The sequence below is a fragment of the Equus quagga genome, chromosome 3 (genome assembly GCF_021613505.1).
Source record: "Equus quagga isolate Etosha38 chromosome 3, UCLA_HA_Equagga_1.0, whole genome shotgun sequence".
Taxonomy (NCBI): domain Eukaryota; kingdom Metazoa; phylum Chordata; class Mammalia; order Perissodactyla; family Equidae; genus Equus; species Equus quagga.
This window is the reverse complement of record NC_060269.1, coordinates 116,873,488-116,890,710: the sequence shown is the minus strand read 5'-3', so window position 1 is coordinate 116,890,710 and position 17,223 is coordinate 116,873,488. Positions and strand designations below refer to the sequence as shown.

The 17,223-nt window shown below is 42.5% G+C and overlaps 1 protein-coding gene across 2 annotated transcripts in view; it reads right to left on the bottom strand.

Annotated features, from left to right (window-relative positions):
• LOC124236678 (tyrosine-protein kinase TXK) overlaps positions 1 to 16,704 on the bottom strand; it is a 63,285-nt gene extending 46,581 nt beyond the window's left edge. Inside the window, exons 1-2 of one of the 2 annotated variants that reach the window (XM_046655625.1) lie at positions 16,677 to 16,704; positions 700 to 754 (exon numbers count right to left, since the gene is read on the bottom strand). In XM_046655625.1, coding sequence (XP_046511581.1) covers positions 700 to 754; positions 16,677 to 16,692 — 71 coding nt within the window. In that variant the 5' untranslated portion in view covers positions 16,693 to 16,704. Of the gene's footprint in view, positions 1 to 699; positions 854 to 16,676 lie in introns of those variants that run through there. The other variant, XM_046655624.1, reaches the window with a different exon arrangement.
• Positions 16,705 to 17,223: the final 519 nt, after the last annotated feature.

Sequence of the window (17,223 nt, the reverse complement as noted above, 5' to 3'; positions counted from 1 at the left end):
ACACGCGTTACCTCATTTGCTGGTATCCATTGTTGTAAGTAGACATGGTATAGTATTAAGAACATGAGTTTGAATCCCATCTCTACCATTTCATGATGTGGCCTTGCATAAACAATGGAACCTCGCTAAGCCTCAATTTCCTCATCTGTAAAATGAGAATTATGAAAAACCAGAAGTGGCTTTGAGAGTTACTTGAGCTAATTAATGCAAACCTCTTAGCACAGTCTGACACATAGGACACTCCCATTAAATGTCAGCTCTTACAATCATCATGGTGTCTTGGATTTTATTGTTATACAACTATTTGCTGGGCACCGAAGTGTAAGACACACTGATAGTTTTGGGGAGATATTCAAACAAATAAGACAGAATTCTTGCCCCTAAAAGATAAAAATTACAGAGTGAAACACAGACATACAAACAGCGTACATGAAATAAATATTAAAAAGAGAATCAAGCCGCATGCTGTAGGAACACAATGGAAGGAGCAATTAAAGCCAAGAAGATCCAGGAAGGCTCACAGAAGACCTGATATTTGACCTAGGCCTTGAAATGAATGGGCTTTCAACAGGGAGACCATGGGAGAAGGGTTTCCCAGGCAAAGAGAACAGCAGATACAAAGAGACATGGAGACTCAATAGACAATAAAGAAATGGAATGAGTCAATTTCCGAGAAGTTACCCTCAGAAGTAGACTTACCGCTTCTGCACGGAACAGCAACAGCAGCAACAGAAAATCGACTGGATGGTATTATCTGAAAAGCAGATCATTCTCAACCATTAGAAAGCCATGAGACCATGATAGTGGATAGATGAGGCTGATGGTGCTATTCCAAAGGAGGAAATCCTCAAGGACAGGGGTGATGAGAATTATAAAGCATACACAAAATCTTGACCATGCCCTCCTTCACTAGTGGAAGATAAAGAATGTCAGTAAAGCAAAAATAAGTTACTGGCACCCTGGCCAATGTGGTTTCCCTTCTCAGGCTCTTCTCCCCGGCTCTGGGTTACGCATTTCCTCCGTCTGCGATGATAAATGACCATTGTAGTCTACTCTATCTCGGGCAGGGCTAATGTCAGCTAACAAAATGTGCAAAAGAACATGATTCCAAAAAGAATGTTCTCCTAGGAAGTCTGTCAGCAGGGATTTTGAATTAGGTCCATCACATTTCTTTAAAAAACATATTTTTAATATATATATGTATATATTTATATAAAATTACATGTTATATTTAATATAATATATTGTATAGCAATATGATTTAATATATTTAGATATAAAATATTTTTCTATATTTATTTTACATGTAAATATATATGTAATTTTTTGGTTCTCAATTTTTCTATGGATTAAGTCCAAATATAAGCTGCATGTTTAAAGAAAGAACTAGCTAGCTAGTAAATCTAGGTCATGCTTACCCTTTCATTGTCAAGCTTAATCTTTATTTGATTTAAGTTAGATAATTTGCCTTTTTTAAGACCATAAATAAATTTCAAACTTATCAGAAGGGTGTTTTGTGTTCATATAATCTGCATTTCACAGTCAGCTCTTTCTCATACTGACACCTGAAGATGGAGCAGTATTAAGGAAGCAAAGTACATTAGAGATGAGCATTCACTTTGAGGTTAGACAGACCTGAGTTTGAACGCTAGCTGTGGGACTGACTAGACCTTGGATAAGTGCCTTTACTTCTCCAAGTCTTTGTTTTCTTATCTGTAAAATGAGATAATCATACCTACCCCCTTTGAAAAGCCTTATAGGGCAGAGGTTAGCCTCTAACTTTGTCACTTTGGGCAAGTTACTTAACTATTCTCTGCTTCAGTTTCCTCATCAGTAAAATGGGAATAATGGGATACTTAGCATGTAAGGTTATTGTGAGGATTAATTGAGTTGATTTATGTAAAGCACCTAGAACAACGTCAGGTAAACAGTAAGAGAGTAATCAAGAAGACATTATTATTATAGCGTTGTTGAGCAGATTAAATCAGATACCATCTCTAAAGTCCTTGGAACATAGAAGAGGGGTGCAAACAGCAGACACTCAGTAAAGTCCAGCCCTCAGCGTCCACTCCATGTTCCCAGAACAGGAGACACAACAGAATCCCATCAGCTACCATATTATCACAAGGTGATGTCGATTTGGTCATAATTCCCCCTGAAACCTAGTATATTAACCACAAGCAAGAATCTTTAAGTAAGGTAGAGAAAGAAATGAGGAGAAAAGAAGAGTAACATAACACATGGGTGCTACAATGCCCACCTCTGTAGCTGTCCTGAGTCCTAAGTTGATGATCATAGATGCTCTCTGTCACCATCCATTCCATGTTCCCCCCTGCCTCTGCCAACACTTTGGCTGAAGGAGGTGCTTTATCTGGTGGAATAACCCAAATGTTCATTCCTGTGGGATTTGGGTCTTTAGTAGGTCTTGTCTTTTAGGGTGACTACAGTTTTCCACTGAACAAGACTATCAAGAATATTAAGAAAGAAAGCTAGCAAATTTCCTGAGTTTCAAACTCCTTTTTGTCCTCATTGTGAAGCACCAATCTACTGCCTTCCTGGTGATCAGGACACTCATTTCAGCCACATTGACCCCCTTCTGTGCCTATCAATTCAGTGATAGAAAGAATCCCAAAATGTATAGAAGGCAGTCTCAACTTCCAATATTCCTTAAGAAAAGAATTCTTATTTGGGGCACTAGAATCTCCAAACCCATCAAACCCAAGGTCACAGGGAAAGAGAACAACAATATTCCAGTGGGTTGTTAGGTGAAATGGCGAGAGAGGCCACTCCAGTCTTCACTCCTCAGTTCCCAGACTCATGCCTCCTGGCTATGGGGAAACAACACCATATTTGCTGCTGATTTAAGACATTTATTCCATTCTATAGAACACCATTCCAATTTTGCAAGATATTGTCTCCCAGATATCACAGTAGTTGAATCTTCAGCAGGCCATTCATCTGTTATATCAAGCCAGATGCCTCTGAGTTATGGGACACGTGGTAAGAGTATTCAGAGAACCAGTGAGCAAACATCAGTGAAACTAAGAAAAGGCTACCTGACTCCAAAGAATGGATCATCTTATAGATCTCAGTTCTATCTTCCCATTCAGTCCCTTTCCAAGAGTTTCAACCACATTATTCTCCCCCAGATCTCCTTTCCACAAATCTCCCAATCCTGTTCTTTCAATGTTCCCAACTAGCAGGCCAATTTTTTTTCCATTGCCCATGAGTCCATGTAGATCAATGGCTCAGACTATCTCTCCCTAAGGAAGTGAATAACTGGCGTACTGCTTAAAGTTCTGGAAGGATTTTATTTTAATAGAGATTTCGAGACAAGGACTAACATGATCTGACCTAGGTTTTAAATTAATCACTCTGGCTGTTGTGCTGAGAATAAACCATAGGGAGTTAAGGGTAGAAGCAAGAAGTCAGGAGGCTGTTGGTATAATCCAGATGAGATGATGGTGGCTTAGACCAGGGCACTAGCAGAAGAGTGGGGAAAAGCAATAAGATTCAGTGTGTGTGTGTGTGTATTTAAGTTGTGGTGAAATACACATAACATAAAATTTACCATTTTAACCACTTGTAAATGTACAGTCCCGGGGCATTAAGTACATTCACATCTTGTACAACCATCATTACTATCCATCTTCAGAACTTTCTCACATCCCAAACTGAAACACTTGGATGTATTTTTAAGGCAGAGTCAGCATGCTTTCCTGACAGATTGGACTGAGGTGTGAGAGAGAGGAGTCGAAGATGACTCCTGGATTATTGACCTGAGCAACTGGAAACATGGAATTGCTACTGACTAGATGGAGAAGGATGGGTAGAGCAAGACTGAGTAGGAAGGAAGAGAAGGAGTTCAGATTTCTTCATTTTAATTTGAGGTGTCCTCTAGATATCCAAGTGGAGAATTCAAGAATGCATTTGAGTATGCAAGTCTGAAATTCATTAGAACTGGGCTAAAGGTGTACATTTGGGTGTCATCAGCAGATAGATGGTTTTTAAGACACAGGAAGGAATGAGATAATCAAGGGAATGGATGAGACAGAGAAAAGAAGAGAAGAGATCAAAAGCTTTGGGGCAGTCTTATGTTAGACCCAGTCGAACAGGTTAGGGAGGTAGAGGAGAGAGCAGAAAAGATGACTGAGAGGAAGGAACACCAGGAGCATGTGGTGTCGAATGCTACTGAGAGGTCAAGTAAGAGGAGGATTTGGAATTGACTATTGGATATAGTGGTGCGTAAATCACTGGTGCCCCAACAAGAGCAGTTTTGGGGAAGTGGTAGGGACAAAAGCTTGATGGAATGAGTTAAGAGAAAATGGAAGGAGAAGAATTAGAGGCAGCAGGTAAAGACTACTCACTTCTAGATTTTACTTTAAATGGGGAACAAAGCTGATGGAGGAAATAAGATCAAGAGTAGTTTGTTTTGTTTTGTTTTTGATGGGTGAAGTAACAGCATATCTAAGTGCAGATGAAAATGATCCAGTAGAGAGGGAAAAAAAGGTGATGTAGGAGAGGGAGGAAGTGTTGCAAAAATTTTGAATTTGAAAACCTCTCCGTGGGGCTTTGGCACAGCATTTTGCCACAATCTGCACCATACTCTGCCCCGCTTCAGTAGTTTATGTAACCTACATTTGACTTTGCATCCCTTGGCCTGGATAGATACAGATCTATATGGAGCTCTAAAACAACACTGGAATAAATTGGTAAGCATGTAAATTAGGCCCACTCCTGCCAAAGTAGACAGCGCCCTCAATGCTAATGTACCCTCTTTCTGAGGAAGGTTTTTGGCAATTTGCTCACGTAGACACCACCAGATGAAAATTGACAGTCAGAAGCAGCTGAAATCCAAAAACCTAATAATACGTAATGTAGTGTAGATTTTTGGGACTCATAATTTATTTTATTTAAGTCTCAAGAAATCAACCTTGAGATGGTCCTTAGAAAATGTATGGTTTCTGGGTGCAGGCAAAGGAAGAGAGAAAATTATTAAATCAGGGGTGAGTGGTGAAACACCTGTGGGAGCAAAGATGAGTCCTTGCCTGCGGTGGGACTAGAACTGTATCTCCACGGTAGAAATAAGAAGTTTACCCTGGATCACCAATGCGTCGGTAGCCCGAAGATTGAGCAATGGTAATGTCCCAAATCAGAGAAAGGCAAGTAAATAGTGCAGGAATCTAGGTTCAGAAGGTCAACTTCTGTGAAAGGAAAGGGAACTAATATATATTGATTACTATGCCAGATAACTCTACTCCTCTCCACCCTATTCTGTTCTAGAAGGATGACCTGTAGGGATTAAATGTGATAGCCAGCCTCTAAGACGGTTTAGTGAGCCCAGCCTCTTGGTATTCATTCTTCTCTACCTTGTAGTCTGACCTGGAAAAGTAATCTGTATGGTTTGGTTCAACATGCTTCCAAACATCTGGCTTCTGGCTGGATTATACCCTTGGGGACCCTGGAAGTTGTGGTGAGGTTGCCTTGAGTGAGCATGTCCCTCAAAAGCAGATCATATCTCCCATCCAAGTAGTCTCTGCTCCACTCGACTCTCTCCCTTTCCTGGTCCTTGTGGACCTAGGGATGGTGACAGTTCCACTACTACTGGACTCAGGTTCCTGCACATCCTATGTGGTTCCCATACCCCATCTACACCTTTGTAATTCGTCCCTTTGTAAATAAAACTTGAAAAAAATTATTCTAATTTAAGTATGTTGTGTTTCCTGTTGGAACCCTGAGTGATACAGAAATTCGTATCAGAAATGGCTCTAGGAAACAGAGTCAAAATTAGATCTAGAATTTGTTTAGTCATATATTTAAGGGTCCATGGATAGCTTCATTGCTGGGAGAAATAACAATTATTACTTGAAGTATCATTGATGGGAGCCTGGGATGAAGTGCAAAGGGAGGGCAAGATGCTGGCTGTATGGAGCTTCTGGAAAGTCCCAATATGAGAATCACAGCCTAAAGCCCCAGGAGTTTGGAGTATTGCCTTGACTCTGTGCTGATAACTATTTTCCATTTGAAAAGTAGGTCCTGGCTTGCTTTTGGTGAAGACTGAATGCTAGACCATGGATCACGAAATATTTATGTGATCCAAACTGCCTATCATGAGCTGAGCTATCTGATTCACTGAACCACAAAATTGGGAATGCACAGCAGTAATCCCTCATAATACGGTAGTGGTATATACGAAAGTGAGCCCCAGTAGATCCAGAAGGCTCAAGAAAACTTCATGAACAGATGACTTATATTCACGTAGTACCTATTCTTTCTGCTTCTCCTTCAACTTACACCAGAGGCCTTAAGGGGAGTTCCTCATCAGCTAATGGAGGAGGAAAGAGCTCAGGCTTGATTTACAGATAGATCTGAAACTTGAGCCCACACCAATGGGAAATAAACAGCCATTGTGCTACAGTCCCTTTCAGAGGTGGCCAGAAAGATAGTGTTAAATGGTTCCCCATTTCACTGAGAACTATAGCCAAATTTCTCACAATAGCCTATAAAAACCCCCCAGGATCTGGTCTCCTGTCGCCTCCCATCTTCTCTCCAATGCTTTTGCTCATTTCACCACAGCCACACTGCTCTCATGGCTGCTCCTGGAGCACACCGGGCCTGTTCTCACCATAGCTTCTTTGCTTTCGCTTTGCCTAGACAACTCTTCCCCCAGGTATCAACCTTCTTAACTCTCTCCACTCCTTCAAGTCTGCTGAAATCGCACCTTCTCAATGAAGAGCACCGCAATCGATTATCTTTGCCACCTGCGTCCCCTAATTTTTAGATTCCCTACTTTGCTCTACTTTTCTTTTCTTTTCTTCTTAATGGCATTTATCACCTTCTAGCATACTATGCAATTTGTTTATCTTTTTTTTTTACTGTCTGTCTCCCTACTAGAATGTTAACAGGGATCTTTCTCTATTTTGTTCAGTTATTTCCCAAGAGGCTAGAACAGTTTTTGACGCATAATACTTATTCAAACATTTGTTGAGTGAATGAATATATGAATCAATTGGTTTGAAGCAGCCTCAAATTATAACCATTTCAGAACACCCACCTGTCTTGACCCAGTCCTTATGGGAAATAAAAATTGTATTTGGGGACAGAATAAGCAGGTACAATAGGAAGCAGTGAACAATAAGAGTGGGGATGTAGGATTAGATCATGAAAGTCCTTGAATTAAGGGAAAACAGTACTTTAAGTGCTTATGTAGTAGGAAAATTACTATCAGATACTGAAGAAGAAGAACAATTTGGCCACAGGCCAAAACAGAGTAAACTCTGTACTCAGCCTAGAAACCTCTGTAAGTTGGCCCAGCAAGGTGAGCGATGACCATCTACGACCTCATGTTTTAATATAAACTAAAACCATTTAATACCATCAAGGCCAAGATACGTCTAATGGTCACATCACTCCTTGAACAGTCACTGGCATGTTATATTATTCTCTACATTTTTCCATATGCTTGAAATATTTCAAAACTAAAATTTGTAGATGAAAACATGAAATCCCCAGAAAATCAGGTAGGCCTGTGGTTGGATAGTTAAGTGACTATTCTAGGATTGATAACTTTTTACAATATGTGATTTTTAGTGATAGATGCAAAAGGCTTTTATTTTTAACTCAGCCACTGTCTTATCTTTTATTCAACCAGAATTATCATCTTCCTTGCTAGCCCCAATAAGAAAACTATTCTATCAGTTCCCCTTTCCAATTTTCCCATGTCTGGGTATGAGTCCACCAAAGAAACCTTGGATTCTTCCTGAACTCCATCCTTTATATCCAATCTGCCATTAATCTGTTCAAATGGTTTGGTTTTTTACTTCTTATCTCCTCTGCTCCCAACCTAGTCCAAGCCCTCATCAGCCCACACCTGTATTTCTGCATTAATTCATTTAATCCTCACAATGACCCTATGAAGTAGGTGGCACTTTACAGCTGAGGAGTCTGAAACATACAGAGACTCCACCCTGCTGAGAGTCAAAGTGCTAGTGAGTGGACAGCCAGGGCTGGAAACCTGGCAGCTAACTCTAGAGACCCTGCTCTTAACCGTTGTGCAACCAGGGTTTATTCATGGACTGAATGAATTGGCCAAATGTCCTGCCTCTGAGTTCTCTCTCCTTCAATCCATTCTATCTATTCATTTCCCTAAAAGTCTGTCTCAACCAACTGCTCCACATCTTCAGCATCTAAAAAGACTCGACTACATATGATGTCAAAATTATATCTTGGGGGCCAGCTCCGTGGCCTAGTGGTTAAGTTCCACATGCTCCACTTCAGCAGCCCAGATTCAGTTCCCGAGTGCAGACCTACACCACTTGTTGGCAGCCATGTTTTGGTGGCGACCCACATGAAAACTAGAGGGAGATTGACACAGATGTTAGATCAGGGTGAATCTTCCTCAGCCAAAACAAAAAACAAAAAAAAATTATATTTTCCCAAGGCCTTTCATAATCTGGCCAACCTCCCTCCCCTCCCCCCCCAACTCTTAGTGTTCACCAGTTCCTTTTGCACTTGCTTCTTCCACTTGGTCTATCCTCACAGACACCTCACACACTTCTGCCTCTGGTCTGAAAAGGGCCTCCGTTGCAACCCACTCCCATCTAATCTTCTTTTGGGTTCCCAGAGCACATGTGAGCTGCCCTGCCCTGTGGTTCTTAATTCGGTACCACCTGAGATGGTCTTTTAAATTTTTGTGTGTAGGCTTCAGCATTCAGGGGGTTTCTCAGTTGCACCACTAGTGACATTTTAGATTGAACAATTCTTTGTTGTGAAGGGCTGTCTTGTATTGCAGCATGTTTAGCAGCATCCCTGGCCTCTATGCACTAGGTGCCAGCAGCCACACCCCCTCACCCTTCTAACACCCACCTTCCCCTCCCAGTTGTGAAACCAAAACGTTTTCAGGCATTGTCAGAAGTCCCCTGGGGGCAAAATCACCCCCTAGTTGAGAACCACTGAGCTAGATTGCAAACTTTTCATTTCCAGGGACTGCATCTTCTACTTTTTGTCTTGTCCGTAGTGTCCAGCATCAGTGCCTGGCACACAGCAAGAACTCAATAAGAAGCTGTTAAGGCCGCACCAGTATCACACCATCACGTTACATCAGGGCTCTACTTTTCAGTAACTCCTTCTACCACAGCATCTCAGCTCGATGCTGGCCGCAGAGAAAGCTAGGTTGACCACGACCTTTTGACTAAGTGGAAGAGCAAAGCTGAAGAACGCTGAGCTTCCGGAGCTTCAGCTAGCACTTGTAGTGGGTCCTAAGTCTAAACCTTTTGTTCTAGATATATTAAAAAAAAAAAAACGCTTGTCCAAAATCAAGCATCAAACCATGAGATAAGAAATGAGATGGCTAAAATCTCTCTCATTTTTTTCTGTATTAGGACAGCACATGAGTTGGGCAGGCTTTAGGGTCAGACTAACCAGAAGTCAAATCATGGCTCCACTTTCTTGTAGCAACAAGGAGGGGGATTCTGGGCAATTACATAGGAGCCTCATCTGGAAAATGTAGGAAATAAAATCTATCTTCTAGGAAAGGCAGTTCCCCACTCCTACCAACACAGCCCTCACCACACGCAGGCACTACACTACGATTCACCATACTACACTAACTTACTCCCTACACATTGAAATAGGCCCTATCACCATCTCCATTTTACAGATACAGAAACTGAGTAACAGAGAGGATCGATAATTTGTCCAAAGCCACAGAACTAAAAAGTTGTTGAACCAGAATTCAAGCCCAGAGAGTTTGGCTCAGAGTCCATGAGCATAATAACAAGATTATTCTTCTGGATGAGAAGGTTAAATAAGATAGCAGAGGCGAAATGCCTAGAACACAGCAGTTATTCATTTAATTTCCAACCTTTTCCCTCACCCGGTTTCCTAGGAGTCATTCAGCAGTTATTGTTTGGGTACTCGCAGGCTATATTTAAGGTAAACAGATAAAAGCAGATGTGGTTCTCCTTCCGAAGACAAAACAGGGGAAGAAGGCCAAGTAAGCCAAAGCTGATCTTTAGCCCCCAGCTCCTCTGTTTGAGCCCACTCTCTCTACCCCGACTCAAAGGCAAATATTCCCTTCATTCAGGACTCTAATGGGCTCTCTGTCCACTATCAAAACAGCTTTCAGAAGAGGCTCTGAAAGTTATTCTTGGCAAGGTGTTAATGAAACAGTAAACAGATAGAATAGTAAGCCTGTATTGCAGTGCTTCTTTTAAAGGCATTTTCATGTTTGTAAGCATGACACTTGTATTAGGGTGAACAGAGAGATTTATTTTTAAGGAACTGGCTCACACAATTGTGGGGACTGGCAAGTCCAAACTTTGAGGGGGTGGGCTGGCAGGGTGGAGACTCAGGGAAGAGCTGCAGTTGGAGTCCAAAGGCACTCTATTAGCAGAATTCCTTCTTGCTCAGGGGAAGTCGGTCCTTGGTCTATGAAGACCTTCAACTGATCAGATAAGGCCCACCCACATATTGGAAAGTAATCTGTTTTAATTCAAAGTCCACCAAGTTAAACGTCAATCTTATCCTAAAAAACGCCTTCATAGAGGGGCTGGCCCCATGGCTGTGTGGTTAAGTTCGCGCACTCCACTGCAGGCAGCCCAGTGTTTTGTTGGTTCAAATCCTGGGCACAGACATGGCATTGCTCATCAAACCACGCTGAGGCAGCGTCCCACATGCCACAATTAGAAGGACCCACAACGAAGAATATACAACTATGTACCGGGGGGATTTGGGGAGAAAAAGGAAAAAAATAAAATCTTTAAAAAAAGAAAAATAAAAAAAAACACCTTCATAGAAACATCCAGATAATGTTTAATCAAATATCTGGGGCATCAAGGCCCAGTCAAGTTGAACCGTAAAATTAACCACCATAGTATCTTAAATTTAAATACACAGAACTTTCTAAGAGAAATTGCTGGTATCAGTCAGCAGGCAGTGATGATATCTGGGGACTAGGAAATGGCCTTCCCCTGTTCACGGAACTCACAATACAAGACCACACACCAGTAGAGTGGATTTTGAACCCAACGACATTTCCTTCATTACCTTTGCTCTCTTCCGCAGCCTGGAATTTAGGAGAAAGCCTTTTCAAAAGTACACATTTTTCCTGATTCAATAGCAAAGATAATTGCCTTCAAATAAAAGTATACAGATCTATGCCACCACTGCTTTAATTACAGTCAGTTTTTGTTCTCTCTCTCCTGAGACGAAGAGCAGCTAGGAGCAGGAAAGCCAACTTCTGCCTTGTTTACGGTTCTACCCCTTCTGGCCAGCACAGTTGCTGCCTAATAAATCATTGTTAAGTGAGTGAAAGTAAATCGTGAAAGCTGAACAGCTCCCTGGTGTTCCTTTGTTTGGCATGACTTTCCAAGACACTAGGCATCATTAGTGGTAGACTGAAGAATGCACTTACTCCAAAGCAGGTAGCAATGATCATTAGATTCATGGTCACTTTCCATTCACAGCATCACACGTCTTCCAGGTGAGTGAATAAACGGAGAGTCACTTCCACAGGCATCCTGTCATTACAGAAAACATTCTTGGAATTGTTTTGCTGATTAATCTGCAGAGAGAAAGCTGTTCTGCACCTTCGGAAAATTCCCAGTTCAGGCAGAAACTCATATCAAGGGCCTTTGCCAGAAAAGACTAAAATGCCCCAGAGATGGCCAGTGACTATTTGCCCGCTGGAAGGATGCATTCAGGGTTGAGGATCATCACAGGAAGGAGCCAGAGCTTCCTCTCCCAAGTTCACATCTGCGCTGTTCTTTTCATCTGCTTATTCCCCAGCAAATATCTTTAATTATGTGTCATGTACCAACAAATCAGGAAAAGGGCATCGCACCCCGTCGTAATCTCTGTGACCTTTGGGAAGTCGTACGTCTCTCATTGGTTAGCGGTCGAACATCTCATTGTATTTGGTATTCAGGTTCTTCTGGGAAGGCTTGCCCCCCTTCTCTCATCGGTGCGAGACTCCTGTTAGCATTCCTTCCACCTCCGGACGTGTGTGGGCGGCCACAGCCGCGCTGCGTCTGGGAAAGGGTTTCCACCAGGGGGCACTGGAAGGGAGCGAATGTGAGAAGCGCCACTTCTGAGAACAGCTTCCAAGGCCAGCTTTCAGCACAACAAATAAACGTCAGATGAAAAGCTGGTGGCCGCTGCTGTCTGGAAAGCAAAACTGATGGCGTTCCTTCCGCTTCTAATGTTTTGAGGTTTACATCAGCGTAACCCCGCGTTCATCCCCTGGCATTTCCGATGTCAGAGTTTCGTTCTGAATCAGTGCCTCAAGTGAAATTCATTCCTACTGAATTTGGTCATAATAACTGGCAGATGGCTGGTGATTTTTATTTGAAAACATGAATAACTGGCTCAGTTTCAGGAGCTGCCCTGAACCAAAGACCCGGTTAGTCGCCCAACCCACGCGTTCCAGGTCGTGGGGTTAAGACAGGAATTCTGGGGCCAGCTGCGTTTGCAGCTGAAGGGCGGGGAGAGTGGGACACCCTTGAAAACCTGTGGCTTTGGAAAAATGGCTCTGGGTGATTAGAGCTGAGCCTCTAAGTTCACTACAAGATATGCCTTATTTTTTTTTCCAGAAATTTACAGAAAGGCCAAACTGCCTCATTACTGTCATGAATTCCCACCATTAGATCTGTTTCTTAAGGGCTTTTTGGAAACAGACACATTTTAAAGGACTTACCCCATGTTATCTAGGAGGTGTGACACATAGCTAGCTTTTCTTTAGCATGGATTTTTACCTCTGAAGAGGCATCAGAAAAGGCTTTCCAGATGCCAAAGTAGGAACTCACACCAATAAGGGAAAAGAAAGAGAGAAAACAAGAAGGAAAGAGAGAAAGGCGCTGAGTTTTTCATAGAAATTTTTTCAATTTAGAAAGCTATCTTTCATTCTGAGTTTAGGCTCTTTATATATTTGAGGGGTTAAACTATCCTTGTTTTCTGTGTGTGCCTCCTTTTGATATTAACTGGACACTCATAACAGGAATGCTAAAAGAACACTCCTGTGTATGTTTCCTTTTGATATTAAAATGTACATTCTTCTAAGAAATGATAGTCACCAGAGATGTTATCTTTTTTAATGTATTGACAAAATAAGTTAACAACCCTATGTTAGATCCCAAACTGGTTTTTTGACCTTCTCCTTGTCTGTGAAACCTTAAAGTAAGAGGAATACCTACACTGGGGTATTCATTGGTTACTCACAGACAAGAGATACCTAGCTCACGGGACAGTAAACTAATAGCTTTCGGTAGAAGATAAGAATGGTGCTTGGCCTGAAGAGGCGCTGTGTGTGGGGAAGGGGTGAGGAGATTGGAAGCCTGGATGGGGCACGGGGCACCAGGGGAGATGGTGTTTCAGGGAGTAAAGGGTGCTGAAAGGCAGTCTCCCTAAAGACTGCTCAGTCTGTTCACAGCTTCAGCCAGAGCAAACCCCAAGACACCAAGCATTCCACAGGCAGTCTTTAAGATGGCCCCCCATGATGCCCTTGTCTACACTATGCAGGAATTTTGATTTCTTCCCAGTAACCAGCTGATGTGAGGTGGACTTTGCAGTTATCTTGCACACAATTCCTCTCGGCTCCAAGGCCTCAGAGCAGCGTTTCCTAGAAGATCGTTCTCTGTGAGCTCAGTTCGTGACAAGCTCACAGGGAGCACACCTAAGACATCTGGCCAGCTTGTGATGTAAAGAAGTGTGTGGCCACAAGACCCACTGTTACAGCTGGCACTGTGTCAGAAGCTGTGCTGCCTGACCCTCAGTGGGCAGAAAGTGGACAGACGATTCTGGCCAGGTGGGTTTCACCAAGGAGCAAGAGGGGAACCTGCAGGTTAGCACATGAGAAGGCATGGAAGCCTTATAGACGTAGTTCGAAATGGTTATCATTATTGCTACAGACTTCCGGCAGTTGCAGGGGGATGAAAGTGTACTAATTTGGAAACAAAAGACACATGTACTAGTGTCCACTCAGTTAACACTGAGCCTATTTTTAAAAAAGGAAACCAACTCCCGCCTGAGGCAAAATGGTGGTGATAGCGGCCAAGTTTGTTTCTGGCCCATGACTCTCCCTGCTTTTGCCACTGAATTAGTTATCTATTGTTGGAAACAAATTATCTCCAAACTTATAGGCTTTAAACATTTATCATCTCACAGTTGGTGTGGGCCAGGAGTCCAGGCACAGCTTAGCCGTGTGCCTCTGGCTCAAGGTTGGGAAGTTCACGAAGCTTACGAACTTATAGTTAAGCGGAGTTGGACTGAGCTGGAGAATTCACTTCCGAGTTCTCTCACACAGCTGTCGGCTGGCCTTGGTGCTGGGTTCCCCCTGATGAGGATTCTCCATAGGCTGCCTGAGACCCCTCACAGCATGGCAGCCGGTTATCCAAGAGACAGCGAGCCCAGGAGCTCTAAGACAGAAGCTCCAGTCTTTTTACAACCTAATGTCTGAGGTAACACTCCATCCTCCTTACCAGAGTCTTGTCACAAGAAGTGAGTTACTAGGTCCAGCTCCTACTCAAGGAGAGGGATTGCACACGGGTGTGAATACCAAGAGGCGGACACCATGGGGGCCATCTTAGAGACTGCCTGTGCAGCTCCCCTCCTTATCTCCACATGCAGAATAATAATGGAAGGTAGAACTTAGTGGGGGTGGGTGTGGGAATCGAATACAATAAGGAATGAGAGGGCTTTGAAAACAGAGGCCCTAGAAAGGCAGTATGATCAAGGGGTCCGTACCTCACTCTCAGATCGAATTCTGGAGATGAGTCCAGAAACCTGCATTTTCACAGCGTCCCAGGCATGCTTCAGGCACACCAAGACTTAAGAACCGCTCATATAAATTATTAGTTTTCCTTCTACTTTATAAATTGGGATGAAAAGAAGGGCAGAGAAATTAAATGAAAATGAGGTGGAGGGGAGGTAAGAGGTGAGCTTTTCAAACCTCCAGCTCTTCTTCCTGGGCCCCGTCCTCTAAAATGACTCTCCTGGGCTGGGTCTGTTCTCAGGGCGACAGTGAGTTGGTAGAATGCTGGCAATACCAGTTACATTTCACCAACTGAACCTCACTGGGGCAGGGCCCTGATTCCTCACTCAGGCTCTCCCCATCCTTCAGAATGATTAATAGGTCAGCCTCCACAGTGATCTCCTCCTGCCCCACAGCAGCCTAGGAGGCCAGACTTCTACAACAGCTCTTCAAATGACAAATGTATTTGGCAAATGACTCTGGTCTGGCAAATACATACAAACATTTTTTGCTTAGCAGTAATACACCTTGAGGCCTCTCTCGACTTTCTCTTGTCAACAGTAAGCACTCACGGTTTTACCCACAAGAAAATGGTGCCACCTCGAGATACGGTTTATGGGAGAAATAAACAGGTGATTCTTACCATCAAGTCAAATGATTAGAAGCTGGAAGGGACAGTGAGAGGTCTGTCAAATCCACGCCTCTCCAGGCCAGACAGAATGATCCTCAAAGTATCTCCACCAATAGGTAGTCTCTTATTTAATCCCTTAGGCAATCTAATCCTTGTCTCAACTCTCACCACTATTTATTTTATATATAACGGAATCTTTCCTGTCATAATTTATAGCCTTTTCTCTAGTTCTGACCTCAGGAGAAATGAAGAACAGATGCTCACATAGCTTTTAATAAAAAAGTTCTTATTAAGTCACTACTCATCTTTGTCCTCCATTGTGGGAGGTGGGGACACAGGTTGCTGCTTCTTTGCTCTTTCTGCTTTGCTCTGCTTGGCCTGTATTTCTGATAACAGGTAGCCCCATTTTTATCTACCAGTGGATCAAGACTGTACGTTACATTCAGGTCAGTACAACTGGAATAGCCTAGTTTATTTTTTACAGATTCTACCGACAAGCGTTAGGTCCTAAGATGTGATTCGGCTTAAAAAGATGACATTTAAAAAGTGCAATCAGCTTCTCCTATTGACAGTTAAAAGTCAGAGATGTAAAAACTTTCTTAGCTGGCCTTTGATTGCTTTTATCTGATATGACTGAGTTCGTTACAGCTGGGTTCTGTAATCAACCAGAATTAAAATCAGATAGTGTTTTTCTTCTTTATTTTTTAATGACTTGCATGGTACGGCCTTTTGAGTGATAGAGCTAAATTATTAAGTACTTCCAAAAAATTGCACATGGGACTGACCAGTCTTCCAGAGCAACTCCAAAATTAAGTTCATGAAGGACCCGTCATTTTTATTTATTGTTTCTTTATGATATCTTGTTGGGAGGTGGGCAAAAAGAGAGTCCCATTTTACAGATGGGGACCTGATCTAAAGAAGTTGACCCCCCCCCCCCAAAGGCTGCAGCAAATCCAGAACTAGAACTTGGTCTCCTAGCCTTCAGCCCGGAGTTCTTTACACTAAATATTATTCCAAAAAACAAACACTTTCCAAACTGCATTTCTACTCACACATACAGCTTTAAGGACACCATTTTCGTTTTGTTTTCTTTTGCATTCTCAATGCTGACATTTACTAAAATTACATCATCACAATGGTTATTTAAATAACAAACAAAACCCTGTCACGATATCTGGGGAAATCATCCTCAAAATTTCACAGGCCCCACGCCTTAGAGGAAACTTCCTCTCGTGTTCAAGAATAAGTAACATGTCCCAAAGAAGCCCTGAGGAGAAATGACAAAGCCATCTTACTTACAGGTGGAAAGAATCATGGCTACACCTCTGCAGGGAGTGTACAAAACAGTCCTGAGTTCTTCAGCGGTGCACCCGTCACAAAAACACATCTTTCAACTGAAATCATAGCTCACCCAATGCGTTTCTCACGGGCAAAGTTAACCCCACCTATTTTCCTGTTCTGAAAACCTCAGAGAAGTGTGTGAATGACAACCCAATGGCCTATCTAAGAAAGTTCAATAATCTGCATCCAGATCTCTGAGGGTGGTTGCTGTTAGTTCCTCATTCCCAACTGTGTAGGTGACTCCAGCAAACAACATTTTCAAGAAATCACAAGATTTTGGTAAAAGGAACCTTAAAAGTCACTCATTCAAACGACCTCTCTGGACAGAGAAGGAAATGGTGGCACAGATAGGATAAGGGACACAGTTAGTGGTAGAAACAGAATTAGATTCTAGGTTTTGGAGTACCAAGCCTAGAATGTTCTGTCTTCCCACTCTAATGACACTTCAGGGATCATTTGAGGAAACTTTATTTTTTGTTTGGGCGGGGAAGTCCATCCAATAACA